This window comes from Takifugu rubripes, chromosome 14, assembly GCF_901000725.2.
Source record: "Takifugu rubripes chromosome 14, fTakRub1.2, whole genome shotgun sequence".
Classification (NCBI taxonomy): Eukaryota; Metazoa; Chordata; class Actinopteri; order Tetraodontiformes; family Tetraodontidae; genus Takifugu; species Takifugu rubripes.
In genome coordinates, this window is record NC_042298.1 from 13,859,367 (window position 1) to 13,876,119 (window position 16,753).

Sequence of the window (16,753 nt, forward strand, 5' to 3'; positions counted from 1 at the left end):
CCATTAAAACCTAACTTTTTTTGGGATCCACTAACTCCATTTTGAGTAGCTGCAGCGTCGCCCGGGCTCCTGTGCTACGTTACCTAAACACCCATATGTCACTGCTGCCAAGACATTTAGGTTAAATATTAACAGTTTTAATTGAAACGCCTCCTGTGTACGGTCCTAAATGTTTGCATATTTGTGTGACCATCCCCCCCTTTAGTACAGTTAAGGCAGATTGTCCCTCCATAGTAACGGTCTCTATGGTAACAGAATGTTTACAGTGTGCGGAGGTGTCATGCTCCAGGGAAGCTAGCTCTGATTCAATAGTTAGCCCTTGAGACGCACACGCGAGCACGCTCTAAGAGCTTGTTTTTCCTCATCAGAAACATTTCAGTTAAATATATATCACTTTTTCAAAAAGTCACATTAGCACACATCCCATGATGGTTCACAAAACTGTTATCTGCATCTTAATTATGATGAGGCATTAATAATTAAACACATAAATCCGTGCTGTTAATTAGTTTAAAATCTATAAATCAAGTTTTACGGTGGTACCTGCTCGTATACAGGTGATGTACGATTCCACTGTGGGTAAATGTGTCTGCAGTAGCTTATTCTGCTTTTCTTTAATCACTGTTTTTATTACTCCCGTGTTACCCGTTAGCTGTTGACATAGATGAGTACAGGGCAGTTTAGCCAAAGACAGATTCGATTTCTTGGTTTAAATGGCTGCTTCTCTGTTTGAGAGGCTGAAAAAGCAAAGCTGTGAAGGTGCTTATAAGGTTTGTGCAAACAGCCAATAAAGGAGTGAGCGTGTGTGGGATATTTGGATGTATTCACATGTTTTGGGAGGGTTTTTCACCTTAAAATATTATGTTTAAAACTCTCTCATTCGTGCTTTGAAGTTGTGTTTTGATTGCTCCGAGCTTATTTGAAACTCAGAGTTGGTCAGATGAGCCAAATGAATCTGTGATCAGCTCAGGCTTTATTACATAACTCTCTTATTCATGTATGCCTTATATCAGTCTTGCGAATGACATTTCAAGGCTTTGTCAAAGGAAACTACTTTGTTGCATGGCAACAAGAACAAGGAAATATTTCTCCTCATGCTCGTGCACCTTCTGTTCACAGTGGTGCACAGAGACAGAGAAACTCTCTGGTCTGGTGGCACCACAAATCTGAAGCAAGATGGAAATATACTGACATATGCACTTATCACAGCAAATGTCTCTAATTACATGTTTTAAAATGTGATTTTCTACTGTGGCTTTATCATTCTCAGTTCCACGGTGTCTAAAACCAGATGAGAAGAAGCTGGAATGATGCAAAAATATTCAGCCGATAACTCTCATAATGCAGCTTTTTTAATATGATCGTCTGTTGCGCAGAACTACGTATTAAAAATGAAATGTGCCAGTTTAAAGTGCTGGTTTCTGTTACTGAAGAGATACAGGAGTGTGCAGTAGTGTTTACAGCTACTGCTGTGCTCGTGTGTGTGTGTGTGTGTGTGTGTGTGTGTGTGTGTGTGTGCGTGTATGTGTGTGTGTGTGGCTCGCTGCAGCATTCCTCGTGTTCAGGATAAAATCCCCGACCGACTCTCTGCTTTGTTGGGCTGCTCTTTACAAGCTAATGGCTGGATGAATTTCGTGGTGTGGAAGTGTATCTCGTGGCCTGGCTTACATATTTATTTTTTATCATTTAATAAGCCTTTTCAGCGTGGCTGTTGTGCAAGTGCTGCAGCTTATTTCGGACTGCATTAGAGTTTTTCTCTGGAGATTCTGCCTGTAGTTTTTAGTGCAGCTTGAATGAGATTTTCTTCTCTTTTGGAAAAGCAGTTCAGTTTCTACTCAGACGTGCTGGAATCTGCAAATACAGCATCGCCGTGTTTCATCTGTGTGTAATCTAACACCAGTGCAAACTGTCTTCATTCCTCTCGCCTGTTTTCTTTTTGTCTCAGCCGGTTCTTCGCCCTCTGGCAGGCTTTCCTCCCGTGTCTTTATTAATCACACTTCCCATTTTAGCTCCGTAGCATATGATCTTTAACAAAGTTATGTAAGGATGCTTCATTTAACACCAGTAGCATGAGGAGGCTCCATCAACATGCAGCAGATAGCAAACATTCATCATTTCACCCCTTCCTGTATTCAATAAAGCTTTGATACATTTTGAATTCCCTGTCGATAAAATAATGGCTTAAAGCCTCAAAAACAAACCAGTCTTTCCCTTTTCCGATGTTAAAACAAATATTGAAATAAGGATTCGCTTTTTCCTTTTTTGGAGTGAATCATTATAGTCTATTGTAGGATGTGAGTTTTTCTCATCCAAAGACATGATATCCCTCCAGAGTTGGTGTTGTTTAAGCCTCGTTATGACTTGCTGCATGTTTCAGAGGGGAGTAACGACTAATCCTGGAAAGCTTCACTTTCTTCATCATCCTGATTGTTGGGAGGATCGGCACACATGCAGCCTGTCACCTCACCTTTCTACCCCTCAGCTATAGATAACTGCTCCCACTCACAATTCAGGAGGGGTTTGAAACATGCAGCCAAAAAAAGTTGGGTGTAAAAATGCATATTTTAATACCGCAAAACTCTGATATCTGACAGAGTGCTGCAATCAATCATGTGGTTCCAAAGCACCCCAGGGAGGAATTAAAGAGGCGCAGCAGACGAGGGCGCTCAAACGCTGAGCTAATCACTAGAATTTTATTGGTTTGAATCAATGTTGCCAGTCCACTGAAGGAATAAAGTTCCTGGAGGTCCTGGAGAGTAGACCAGTCAGTTGGGTCCAGCACCGGTGAAACCCCTGAATATATTCATGACGCCAGGACTGCTGCTTCTTCTCTGCTGTCAAACTAGAATAGAGAACTGATGGATTCCTGTCGGCTATTGACTCGATTCTGGTGAAACTGATTAAAAATTCATCTTTCCAGGTTCTGCTTTATCCCGCGCTTCCTGCGAAGCTTTATTAAATCTGCTGTAAAACCTCCACCGCGATTAGACAGAGCTGCAGCCACCGAGGCTAGGCGCTGCAATTATCCTAAGTCTTTCACATTTACATTGAAAGAGGGTCGTTTTACCGCCCGGGAAGAAGCATTACAGACCTCTGGAAGTGTGTCAGAACAGCAGGCATCAAGTTTGCTAGCAGTTAAAAGCTAGGAAATTCAAAATGAAAAGTCAGCGGTGGATGTTGGGGGACACTAGCATTAAGTATCGTTTTCATTCATGGGTGGGGATTAGACCACTCAGGCTGGACTCAGCCGGAGCTGCTTTTCTCTCGTTCATCAAAGTGCATTCGTCTTTCCTCTTCAGCCCCGATCGTGTTTTTCATCTGAATCCTCCATTGTTTGCTTCCTCTCGTTCCATTTCCAGAGAATTATGTGATCATTTTTTTAACAAAAGGATAAATCTTTAGCTCTCTTTCACCTTTGGAGTGTGTAAGATCCGCTGGTATTTTGTGGCGGGAGCACAGATATCAAGAACTTGTGCCCGTGTTCTCTTTCCTTTTTACCCTTGTGCTGAGGAACAAAACGGGTTTTCCCAGAACTGAGCTATATATTAGATAGATAGCTAGATATTTCACTACAGCGGTGAAAAGTGGATAGAAAAGTTATTGCACAAATCCCAATATTATAGCTGATGAGTGACATTATCAGTAACACCAAAACCATTATGCTCACCCTAAAAAACATGTTCATGTGTATTTATTTATCTGTTTCAAATTTTTGGCTGATTCTTCTCTTCAATGTGCTTCGGGGGCAACATTTATCCAGATTTAGTTATTTCCAGTTTTCTGCCATTCCTGATCTCCATGTTCCACCTGCAAGCCCAGCTGTAAACCACTGTGACCTCACTTCTTCTCTTTCAGCTTCTCCTTGAGCTTGTGTTTTCTACCTAGAGATATTTCCTGCTCTGCTCCGCAGGAAGTTTGAGGCAGTTCATCCCAGATCAGTCGTGAAAAAGCTTCAGGCAAACAAAGTTATAGCGATGTGATTACTGGTCCAACTACAATGTGTGTGTGTGTGTCTGTCTGTTCTTGTACATAATAAGTACCAATATCGTCATTCTACTAGTAAACTGAGGACATTCTTAGGAAATCAGGGCATTTTGGCAACTTCATAGGTCAAGGTTAAGAGTTAGATTTTAAGGTTTGGGGTAGAATTCTGTGCGTGCGTGCGTGTGTGTGTGTGTGTGTGTGTGTGTGTGTTTTGCAGGAAAGCTGCTGCTTGGTACTCTCTCAGGCTTTGGTAGATTACGTAGAGACACACCAACTCCAGGCCAACATGTCATCCGTGGACACTAGTTCCACCACGAGGTCAATGGTTCTTTGGAATGAAGAGCCACTAAAGCAGTAAATCAAAGACTGATGGCTCCTTTGTGCTTTATTTTTCTCAAAAAAGCCAGTGTTATTTTACAGATCTCATGGAAACACACAATAGGGACTAACAACAGCCTTCTTTGGGTGGAGAAGCTAACCCAGAAACTGAGAAACTGTGGAAAAGTGACCTAGAAATCAGGTTTCTCCATTTTGATGGAAAGTTCTGGGAAGCGGTTCATATACAAACTAGCAAGTAGTTCATGATTTTTCTACTTGAAATAGAGCAGCCACTTCCTTCTGCAGCCATCTTCTCCGCTGCACGATAAGCCCGAAGCCCCTCTTAGTTTACATAAAAATGTCCTGTTTTGAGTTTAGGGATCTGTTCCGTGATAATCAAATCAAATCACTTCATGTCAAGAATTCATCTTTAGGATATTCTCTTGCCTCAGGAACTGCAGAGGGGGAAATCTGCATCCTGTTTGTTGCAACCCAGACTTGCTGTTTCTGGCAACACTGGAGGCGTCGCGGCTGTGAAGCCTTCAGATGTAAAGACAGCAGGACAGTGAAGATACAATTTGGTTCCTAAATGCAGATAATTAACAGTAATGCACAAAAAGTTTAATGCTTTTATATCTAAAATTTGTACTGTAACTCACTATTCCAACGTCCTGCTTTATTTCATATCTTTTATTGGTTCTCCCCAAACTTGTAAAGGTAAAAGATGGATGGTTCTCTGGACTCCCTAAATCCCAATACAATAAATTCTCGTTTCACTGGAAACCCAGAGGGGAGCGACGTTGGGGCGCTGCGGTGTCAGAGTTTGCAGGATTCCCTGACACCCTCCTGTCACATTCTGCTCCAGCTTGACAGCAGAAATGTCGCACATTAACCACATTCTGCTCTCGGCGTAACTTGCCTTAAATTTAGCCGATAAGAGTCGGGACACGGAAACGCGACCTCGAACAACTCGCACAGACAAAAAGCGCCTGCTGTGTCGGTTCTCATCGCCGAGTGTGGCTCCCTGCAGAAATGACAGCCAAGGAGGCTAGCTCATATAGAACGTAGGATAACTCCATTTCAAAACAACCCAGTCAAAGAAATTCACTGGTTCCACGCTGAAATCTGGCTTACAGCCCTGAGCTTGATGGATTACTGTTAATTAATGAATCTAAGATGAAATGTCATCTGTGGGCTTTCAAGTTGCTGTTAGCTTTAGGATTTTTGTGCGTCTGTGGAGTTTCTCTCTGTCTTGTCTCATTATTGTCAATATTATGAAAGACTTCACCGGTTCTTCGACATTTACGCGGAACAAAGTGAGCAAAGCGTCCATACAAACATAGTCAGTGCATTTATGATTAATGTTTGCATAGAAACCCAACCGTGCTGCACATTTGTAACTGTTTAATTTTGGGTTGTTGCAGATCTTATCGTTAAACTGGCGAAGGACAAGTTTGGAGCCCTTCAGACTGAATACCAAAAGGTAACTGCGGGTGTTTTAAAAAGGATTTCTGTGTGTGTTTTTCTTTGCTTTATTGCATTCCTTGTTTTCTTTGTGTGTTCTCATTATCACTTTGACATCTGAAGAGAATTACAGATTTTCATTCTGTTCCATCGCCTCACAGCACTTTGGGGGATTTTATGTTACGTGTGGATATGCATGCCAGTTTCAAATGATTTCTCTTCTGTTGTTTTATTGCTTTGCTTTTCCTTTGACGCCGTGTTGCCTCTGTCTTCTGCATGTCTTCTGGTCTCCCTCAGCCAGAGAACATAGTGCTGACCCTTCAGGTAAATTCTGCACAATGTACCTATAGCTGTAAACCCCCCCCCCCCCCCCCCCCCCCTTCCTGTCTCATTGTGCTCCACTGTAAAACAATGCTGATTGACCAGTTGTGCAGCTTCCCAACTCCCACCTTCTATTGTACTAACTGTTAGCTTAGCTTTAGCCGTAGCTCATTTTTAATGTTCTAAATGCACATTTTCAGCTTCATAGAGGAGCAGCAATGCTGACTGGATTTTTACACTCATATTTTGTTATAAAATACTCCCAATTTTAGAAGTTTGTTAAACAAAAAGATGATCTTTCAGTGAAAAGCGACAAAGATGCTAATAGAATAAAGGTTTTGTTTCACAGTTCTACAACTGAAGTTGATTACAGCAGAATGCAGCTAATGCAAACCACTCCATAAACATTCATATTCAAACCAAACCCGGTAGTTTAAAAGTGCTGGTCAGCGAGTTCTCACATTTCCTTCTCAGCAGTCTTTGCTCTGATATCCACCCAAACCGCTGCAACAATGAAACGCACATGATCCCACTCTTGATCTGCTTCATGCTGATGTTGGCAAAACTCATTCGACGGCTGTAATTCTCCTCACAGTCCCTTGAACCAGTGACATGGAACACGCAGTGCTTCAAAGTGTGAGGGTTTCAACATGGAAGGAAAAAGGAAATCCATGCTCCCAAAGTATGGGCGTTATGGATTTGCCACCATCCACCAGGTTCATGTCTGACACACAAACCGCCCCCTTGTTAGGATTAAAACACACAAGATCACCTTCTAAGATCACATTGCCACATTATCTCTGCAAGCACTGCTTCCCTTCTCATTTTTTTTTAATGTTTTTGCCTGTAAGTTGTGCAGAGAAAACTTAATAAAAAACATTAAGGTCTGCCTGTTGGGGATTCAACATTGATTCAACTTCTTTGAAACAAGTAGAGAGTTCTGAAATCTGTGGAATGAAAAACCTACCTCCACCTGAGTGGGGGTCGATAATCACACAGTCTTAACTTTTGGATGAATTATGACTAAATGAATCTCCTGGAAAGACTAATGAAACAATATCGGAGGAATAAAGCTAAAAAGACCAAATTCTAAGCGATTTCTGGTTTCTCCAGCTCAGGAATGTTGGCAAATTCTTTTTATTTAGCAAGCGCCACCTTGCCTGAGGGCACTGTGGCAGACCCTGGGTGTGCAGTTCTCTGAACAAATCTCGGTTCTTCTTCCCAGACGCCACATCATCACCCAGTTTGCTCTTCTTTTTTGGAAGGGCACTTTCTTCTTTTGGGCACTTGCCAAGACAAAGCTGCGGTCCAAAAATAGTCAGAGCTGCAGGCCGTGGAACAGCGACAGCGAGGGGAAACATAAAACATTTCTCACCTTTTTTAAATGAAGAGACACCTGATAACAAGCAGAGCGCAGAAGCAGTAAAACAAAGCAAGGATGCCGATGAGCAGACTGTCCTCAACAACCAAGACTGGTGCACTTAGATGATAATCAACTGCATTTTCAAAATCCAATCCCCCATTCCTCCAATTTATCCTTGACCTAAAGCCTTCCGTATTTTTACAAGACATTTGAAGGCAGCTGCACCTGTAGCAGCACATGTCTGTGATCAAAGGCATTAGCTTGGCATCCCGAGTTCACCCAGTCTTGTCTCTTAAAAAGTCTTAAGTCAGTGCTTAATGCTGGCACTTTATTAGCACTGCAGGCTAAAGCAGGTGGATGCAGCACATGGGTTTGCTGTGAAGCCTTCAAACACATGGGAATCACATTTTCTGCAAAGGTGGTCATGGATGGGGGGGGGGGGGCAAGCAGGAAATAAATGATCCGATTGGAAAGGTTACAAGCTTACGAGGAAATGAGCAAAACAATTCCTGATCTGATGAAAGAAAACTCTTTTCCAACAGTGTCGGTTGCTAAAGTAGCAACATGAATGAATTAGAAAATCAAATGAAACGCTCAGGTGGCGGTGACAGGCCGCTAGCTTGATGTTATCTTGATTGACACAATAATGCACCAGATGAAGTCTTGCCTAAATGGTTGAATAGTATCGAGTTGAACCGGTGGCTTTCGTCTCTCCCAGGGGGCTCATTTGTTACCTACTTTCAAGGGAAAAGGCTTTTGTTGCTCTATACAACCTCCATCTGTCCCCACTGAAGTCGGGTTCTTCCAGAGGTTGAGAGGTTCAGCGACACCACATGCAGAGCAAGGACCATTCCTTTGCTGCCCATTTGGGTTTTGTACGTTAAACTAACCCGTAGGACTTGTGAACCTGCCCACCAGCCCTGAGGAGAGAATGATCTCCATCGTTTTCAGGAGCTTCTGTAACTGGTTATTAATCATAGGGTGGCTTTGATTGGAGAAATGGGGGGAAATGTGTTGTCAGCAGTGTTGCAGCATGTTTATTATTTATCCATCATTCTGTTTTTGAAGCGTAAAGACATTCCCCATGGTGAGATTCTATCAGATATTTTTAGATCTGTTACTCATTTCATTCTCCTTGTGCATCCTCTCTTCTCCCGTTTGTTGCTCTGGATCCACCTTTTTGTCTCCCTCCTCAACTCCGCCGCAACCCTCCTGATCCGTCCCTGTTTTCTCCCAACGACCCTACATCCCTTCACCCCCTCCTCCTGTTGTTTCATCTGTTTTCATCATTTCGGGTTGTCAGGTTTGCCTCCTTTTTCCTTTTTTGCCTCCCACGTGTTTTTCTATCTTTGATTTTCATCTCATTTTCCCTCCCATCCCTGCACCTCCGACCCCAGGCCATCTACTATGAGATCGGCTTCCTCGTGTGTGCGGCGGTGGGCCTCCTCTTCGCCATCCTCTTGCCAGTGGTCGGGCTCTTCTTCTGCATGTGCCGCTGCTGTGACAACTGCGGCGGAGAGATGCACCAACGCCAGCGGAAGAATGCAGACTGTCGGCGCGGCCTGCTGGGAACGCTGCTCTTCTCCACCTCATTGGTCATCACGTGAGTGTGACACACGCACTCGCTCACATGACACGGCTGAGGCGGAATATGCAGATAGCTGCTCGCTGGCGTGGTTTTCGTGTGCTGTGGTGCAGAAGTGCATGAGTCACGTGTGCGCAGGTTCAAACACCAGAATTACAGTAGTGGCAAGATTTGTAGTCATGCACTCTTCAGTGCTTGTTCATGCAAAATGTCACTGTACACACACGTGCGCGCGCACACACAACTCTGGTCATACACAAACACAGTCTTGCACAGATCAGCCCCCCCCCCATCCCCCACACTCTTTGCTATATTTAGTTAAGTCCTACTGTAGATAGTATGTGGCAGCACCCTTCATACTTGTATTCTTTGGTCATTATAATCTGCAGGGATTTGCTCTTAAAGCTTTACTCTGGTGGGATTTTTTTCATTCAAGGCAAAAAGGAATTTCAACCACATTTTGAACGTCATCTTCAAATAAAATGTCTGCCACGTATCCTTTAAAAATGTCCTTAGAAATGCTCCAACGTAATCATCTGATCATCGCTCTTGCCTTTTTTAGTGCAATGACTGCATTTAGTGCTATTATACTTTGTTATGTCGCTACATCATTTCCTCTGCTGACATGGAATTTTTAGATATTAATGGAGGTTTTCCAATATGACATACATGTGTGACCCAGAACACACTCCTGGATTACTCACCTTTGACACTGAACTGCAATTAATTGACGAAATCTGAATAAATATGCTAATTCTATCTCTTATACCAGTATGTGGCGTGTTTTCAGCATAATTTGAGCTAAACTCTTTCCGACAGAGCAACTCCTTACTCGGAGTGCTTTTCATACATCCATGGAGGCTTTTTAAAGACTATTTTACTTGTAGATTAAATTTTTGATATTAGGTAAGTGTGGAATAACATTAAAGTGATTAGATCTTCCCTCTGCTCATGTTGAAGGAAATATAGGAGCTATTGGGCTGGAAAGGTGTGGGAATAAAGTTTGTTGTCTCTCAGCCATGCTACAGGCCACAGGGTGCATAATTCCTTCTTCACTCGAGTCTCAGCTACAGGAGATTCCGTAGCTGCTGGAGATGGAGCCGCGGCACAAAAGGCCTGGGAAAGTGTGTGTTTGCCTCTTGTGCTGAAGAAAAGATCCAGGAGTGTGCTTAGTCTGATGTCCTTTGACTCTCTGCCTTCAGTGGAATGAAGCCAGTTATTAGAAATTCCAAAGCAATATCCTCGGTGCCCAGACGCAGGAATCTAAGAGCATCCTCAGAGCCGTTATTAAATCTCCCGCCGGCTACCAGCCCTGCAGAGACTGCAGTGGCTCTAATGAAGCAATCGCAGACAGGAGAGATGAGCAACAGGCTCGGGTCCAGAGTGTTGTCAGGAGGAAGCAGACAGAGAGGAGTGGCAGCAGAGATGTTCATTTGCCGCCTCCTTTATAAGCATGGAAATTCAGATATTTGGCATCATTACCTCCCCGCTGCTGCTGGCTTCTGAAGGCTCGTGCACCCTAATACACAGTCTATCAGTGGAATCTGGGTCTGATTAAATGTTTCCTGTATTACCTCCATGATTGACTGCAGTCAAAAAAAGATTAAATGCAGAAAATCACTGAATTTCTACTAATAGCTGCTAGATACAAAATGAAGCCTATGACTTTAATTCGTGTAGGCAGAGATGGAGAGGTATTACCGCTGATTTTCATGTGAATGTCAGGCTTCCTTCAAGTTCGATAATGATCACAAAGTTGTCAAGATCTGGATTATTTTGCAGACATGGATCTTTACAATTCAACTTTATTACATATTAAAACATACACTTCCACAAAATGATGTTCCCAGAACGTTTCGATTGTTTAGTATTCTTGAGTAATTTGGGGATTTTGAGTGAGATGGGCTCTATTACAACCAAACACTTTGAAGGTGATGGGGTGAAATCTGAGAGGAGCTAAATGCTCTGGTTGTAAACATGAATGAGTGATGCTGTGGGCGCCTGAGCAGTGCTGCAGGGATTAGTTCTCGTTTGCTTTCATTCACACGGGCATCAGTCTTGCAGAAAACGCTCCTGCTCCAATGCTACAAAGGCGACAAATGCGCTGTCAAAGTAGGTGGGCTTGTTGTTGAGAAAGCCACCAAACGCAGCAGATGTGGAGCTCAGCGGAGCATTCTTCCTGCAACACTGACTAGATTCCTATTGATTGTTACACAAACATAGATAATCATTTTAACAGTATCGATGCCCTGATTAAACAGGCTCATCTTATTCATACAAGCTCTGAATCAGCTTCACAAATCAGCATTCGTAGAGATACGCGTGAATATTTAACAGGTATGCGCCAGTAGTCTGGCATGAAATCAGTACATTAGCATATCGGATGGAGTCCAAGTTTGTTTTTCTGACAATCAGATGAGTTCTTATTGGACTTAGATGGATAAATCTTTACTTTTGGTGCAGTGGATGTGTTCGTGCTCATTGGATTCAAAGCTTAATCTGTCATTACTCTCGGCCACCAGGTGGCGCTTTACTGGTGGGAATGGTGGTATCTGGTGTTATCTTTTTTATCTATAATTACGTCTTCATTCAGACAGATGATGTCAGAGCTCCAGTGTAAACTGAAGATCTGCAAATAAAATGCGTGACACATCATTAAAAAAACAAAACAACGGGAGCTGTTTGCGGTCTCCTCATAAGCTCTGATTTCACAAATCCACAGATTTCAAATGATAACAGGACGGATAGAAGATGCTTTCCTCAGTTCCAGCCATGTGGAAGACCCCTGCCTCGTGCTGTTTCCCAGCATGCATTTCAGCAATCTATTTCAGTCGCTGGGTGTCCAACACCATTAACACTAAAGGTCCAAACATTATGGGCTCTGTAATTCATGCTAATCACATTAGGCCTAATTAATGATAATGCGGGTGACAGCGAACTTCATGGCTCAAATGTCGCTGTCTTTTCTAGATGGTGACAGAAAGAGAGAGATGTCTTATGTCTCTCTTTGCTGCCTAACTAGAATCCTACGCAATCTTACAAAAGCCCTTTAAACTTAAGGTGGCAATGTTGCCGGATATGGAAGTGCTCACTTTCTGCCCTGTGAAATAAAATAAAACTAGGATTTTACTCATTTTACTCTTTATTTCCCAGAATTAAGAATTTGTCTCCATATATGATCATCTTACATATTTTCTCTTATTTTTTCTGTCATAAGAACTCAATTGTCTTGAATTATGAATGAAGTGTCCCATTTTCCTTTGTTGGTTGTTGGCAGATCCCCAGTCCAGCAGCTATGTTACATATGCTAAAACACTGATAACAAAACTCAATTGATTAATTAAGCTATAACAAATTTGGATACATGTGTCGCTGATAAATGTAATGAGATATCACAGATATCAAAGATATAAAGATTGTATCTGGTGCTGCATAATCACAGCTTTGTCACATCCTCTGGGGCCTTGCAGGCTTTACTGGGCTCTTGTGCTGCTGTGTGCACTCTCCACAGTAAACCAGTGACGTGAACCAGTCCAACAGCAATTTGACAGAGTGAATCTAATTGATGTTGCAGCTTTGGCGGCCTTTTTCCCCTTTGTGTTGCCACGGTGATGTGACACATTATTGCATGGAAGAGAGTCGAAACTCCAAAGTGCAAATCTGCAGGGCTTGTTTACAGCCAAGAGGTGGTCTCTGTGTCAGGGAAGATTGGGACGTGGGATTTATGATCCAGAAATAGCAGCATTTCTAATGCACAGGGAGCTGTCATTCAATACTTTAAGTCTTTCGGGATCACCAGGCTAACAAATAATAGTCAACAAACACATTTAACCGAATAAAATGGTGAAAAAACAGCAATATTAATTAATAAACCTTTGACCTTAAACTCAGTCAAAAGAGATAAAGGGTAAAAAGCCAAGGTGCAAAATGTTATAAGGATTTATATGTTACAATAAACAAGAAACTATGATAATGATAATGATAAATCTTGGATTTAAAAAATATTAAAATCCATATAAATTAAAAAAGTTCGGAAATTCCCTGGTGTTGTGCAAAATACAAAGGACTTGGAGTCAGAGCTGGAGATAATGACAATGTTGTAAAGGCACGCCGTCTCCTAATGAAGCTCGGGGGGACTCATTTTGAACACCGAATAAAGCAGGACAGCGGTTTGACCCATATAAATGTCTGACAGACAAAAGCAAAATCAACACAAAGAAATCTGAGGAGGTCAAATGAGATCAATCATGCTGGGGTCAGTTACACCAAGAGTAAATCTGACGTCCTGATTAACTGAGATTATCACATAAACAGACAGTCGCTCAGTTTATGCTTTAGATGAATCCTCACAATATGGTTTCTCATACTTAAAAACCAAAAAATGGCACGAATACCATCAAAGTTCAGTCTAGTGTTCATCTTTTAATAAAACCACAGAAGATTTCTTGAAAAATAGCCAAAATATCATACTAAATGAAACCGCCTGAAAGCTTTGTAGTTGTAGGAAAGGCTCAGAAGGTCACTGAAACAGAGTTAGAATTTAAAAACTAAAAGATGACTTTAAAATCAGTCTTCTGTCTGTGGTTGTTCATGCACTTGTGTTCCTAATGAATGACATTTATCAAAGATGAACATGACCAGAGACATTAGCAGCCTTTTGTTTTAGGGGATATTTAATGACTGTAAAAATTAAGCTATAACCATATGCATGAATTTATATATATTATATATTTTTATCATGCCGAGTCAGTCACTATTCATTAACACTAGCTCTTTAAAAGCAAAAACCTAATTACTGACCTCACCAAACATCCCACGTCCTTCTCTTGAGACCCTGTAGACGCAGGCTCTGAGAGAAATAATCAAATTAAAATCAAAACTGAATCGATTCTAAGTGTGTTGGTCTGGTCAGACCTTAATAGAGTGCAAGAACTTGTTTTCAAGTTACCCTTTACGAAGTAAATTGCCAACAAGATGGCATTTATTCTTAAAATTTAATCACTGATACGCGAATACGAGGTTAATTGTTTTCATGACCTTCATCTTTCCTGTGAAGGTTTTCTGGGCAAATCCACCATCCTCATCTGTCTGGCTGCTTTACAGAGTGCAGACTCTTCCTACTCCTAAAATAGGATGCTGTTCAGATAACCAAAAAGAGAATTTGACCATATTTAACATGCCATAAGCAGTTCCTTTTTAACGGTTTTGTTGGTTTCGTCGGCCGTTTTGCTCCGAGTTTAGCAGCTGTATCATTCCTGGACACTTAACAGAGGGATTATGGGCTTACAGGAGGAAGCAACATCAGGGAAATAAGCAGCAAATTTGAGGAAAAGCTGTGCAGTCGCGTAGCTTAAGTATTCAACAAGTTCTTTTAATTCTCAATATTTGGAGCTACGCGCCCTGTCCTGGGAAGGCAGATCCAGATGATTAGTCATGACTCAACCTACCAATCAATCCTTCAAAAGATCAAATTTGTTAATATTTTCTACTGATTCTTGCTATCAAGCTGTTCATTGGAAATATAAATTCAAACAAATGTTAGCATAGTACATTAGTGTACTATTAGTGTCTGTGGTGTTATGAAGTAACTGTATATATGGAAGTTTTGACAGGTACAGGTGACTAAAGTGTGACGGGTCCACGTTTAAAGGCTTTATTTGGTAGTGCATGGTGATTTTCTCCCCGTGCACTTGACACCACTGGTTCGATGTTCGTGTATTGCTGCTGTGCAAATGTTTCAGCAGCTTTTTTTTTTTTTTTTTTGTTCTGCGTTTCCTTGTGCAGTGACAATTGTGATCTCTGGAGAGATAATGAAGGTCCAGTTTCAGCTGTGTGAACGCAGGGAGGGGCTGGACAGCAACTGTCTCAGCCTCGCAACCACAGTCAGCCTGAATGGGGGCCATTGTTGAAGTTTGTAAAAGCTGTGGAGCCACCAGACCATGTAACGCTCACTACCCAGGCCCCAGTAATGGCCTAGATACTGGTGCTCTTTGCACTATTTCTGTGCTTGTCTTCGTCTGCTGTTTTGGGGGTTTCCACCCTGTGGGAGTTTCATGTGTCATTTGGCTTTAGCCCAAACAAGGATTAGAGCGCTTTCACAAAGTTGCCAGAGGTAAATCTTCCTGCCACTGTGTTTGAGTCAATAAGACACTACAGTACAGACACAAAGAATGTGAGTGTGCGTGTGTTTGTGTGTGTGTGAGAGAGTGTTTAAGACCTCATTATTCCATTACCACAAGTGCCTGCAACAACCAGACTGTTGAAGGTGGACTGCAGAACGTTACTACACACGTTTGCTGGAAAGCGGTTGAAATTCTCAAAGCCTCTTTGTTTTGCTGTTGGATTCCAGTGACCTTGCTGGACACTGAGCGAGCGAGAGACAAAGGGGGAAGAGAGGGAGGTGGATGACGGGACACAGAGGGAACCCTGGGCAAAAGAGGATGCAACAAGAAAAGAATGAAAGCAGGAGGGTCTGACAAGAAGTTGCAGGAGGGAGAGGAATAAAAAGGGCAGGTTTGTTAACGTGAGACGCATCACAGACAAATATAAAACAACAGTGTTTGTGTGGGTTCGTGTGGAGCTTGACAAAAGGCATTTGTAGTGGAAGTGGGCATTTTCCCTCTCTTCTCTGTGTCCCAGCATCTTTGGCCCAGTTTCTCATGAAGTCCTCGTCCACAATGATGCCATTAATCCTGTCACGATGTATGACAGGATAAACATCACACACGCTTGTTATATGATCAGAATTTCCACATCTATTCTCCCAGTCAATGCCAAAAGAAATCAAAAAGATAAAAACAACACCACTGACACTGATCTGGTTTGGAAGGAAGAACTTAAGCACTGATATTATTTCGTCAGGCCCTCAAACCATTAGACATAACCCCACCTTGTTTGCACCTCAGTCACATATATACCATATAAACATAGGCAGCTTTTGCTTTGATTCATCTCCATTGATCTAAACCTTCCCAGAAGCCTTTAGGCAATCGCGTCGTTCCCTCCTGTTAGTCATCTTACATCATTCATAAAGCTGCTTTTTCCACCGAGGCCTTTCTAAAAATGAGATGCAGCCAGTTACACAACGGTTGCCTCTCCACAACTGTCAAAGACTTGATGTTCACGTTCCACTGAACCATCCTGAAGATGTTCACTCTGTGAGAACTGGACATGCTCACGTGCGTGCACCCTTGGACGCGCAGCATCGCTTTGAGCTGCTGAATCGAAAATTTCAGTGTGGATGAGGGTGAGTCACGGAAATGGCTAAATATTACGGGGTGTGTTTCCCTTGATGTTGTTCAAGCTAATTAGGCTTTGCACCAGGCTACTTGGTTTTTTGAAGTGTGCAAGAGGCTCTCTTTAATGGTCTGCTTCATGCTCGTCAGTGTTCTCGCTTCTAATTTGAATATGTTTACAACCCACAGACCTGATATTATTCAAGACGGGGAGCTTAATGAAGATATACCTGCATTCTCTGCCTCAATATCTGCTTCATCTCTTATTATCCTAAATATGCATGAAATGAATACAGGCCACATCATCCACAGGCTTAATGTAAATATTTATGAATTAACATTTCAAATTGAATAAACCTTGACATGCACATTTAGAAACTGCTGGTGTCTTGATGAATAGCAATTAGAAGAATTGTTATTTTGATTGCTGTCACGGAAATGAAGCTGACTCCACAGGTTCACTCAGGAAGAGCAGGGAAAGGC

General features: G+C 42.2%; 1 protein-coding gene across 18 annotated transcripts in view; it reads left to right on the top strand.

Annotated features, from left to right (window-relative positions):
* Positions 1-16,753, top strand: part of prom1a (prominin 1a) — a 38,141-nt gene that overhangs the window by 7,929 nt on the left and 13,459 nt on the right. For 13 of the 18 annotated variants that reach the window (XM_029846825.1, XM_029846826.1, XM_029846827.1 and 10 more), the window contains 3 exon segments: positions 5,727-5,785; positions 6,064-6,090; positions 8,848-9,053. In XM_029846825.1, the coding sequence (XP_029702685.1) occupies positions 5,727-5,785; positions 6,064-6,090; positions 8,848-9,053 (292 nt within the window). 18 annotated transcript variants of the gene reach the window in all.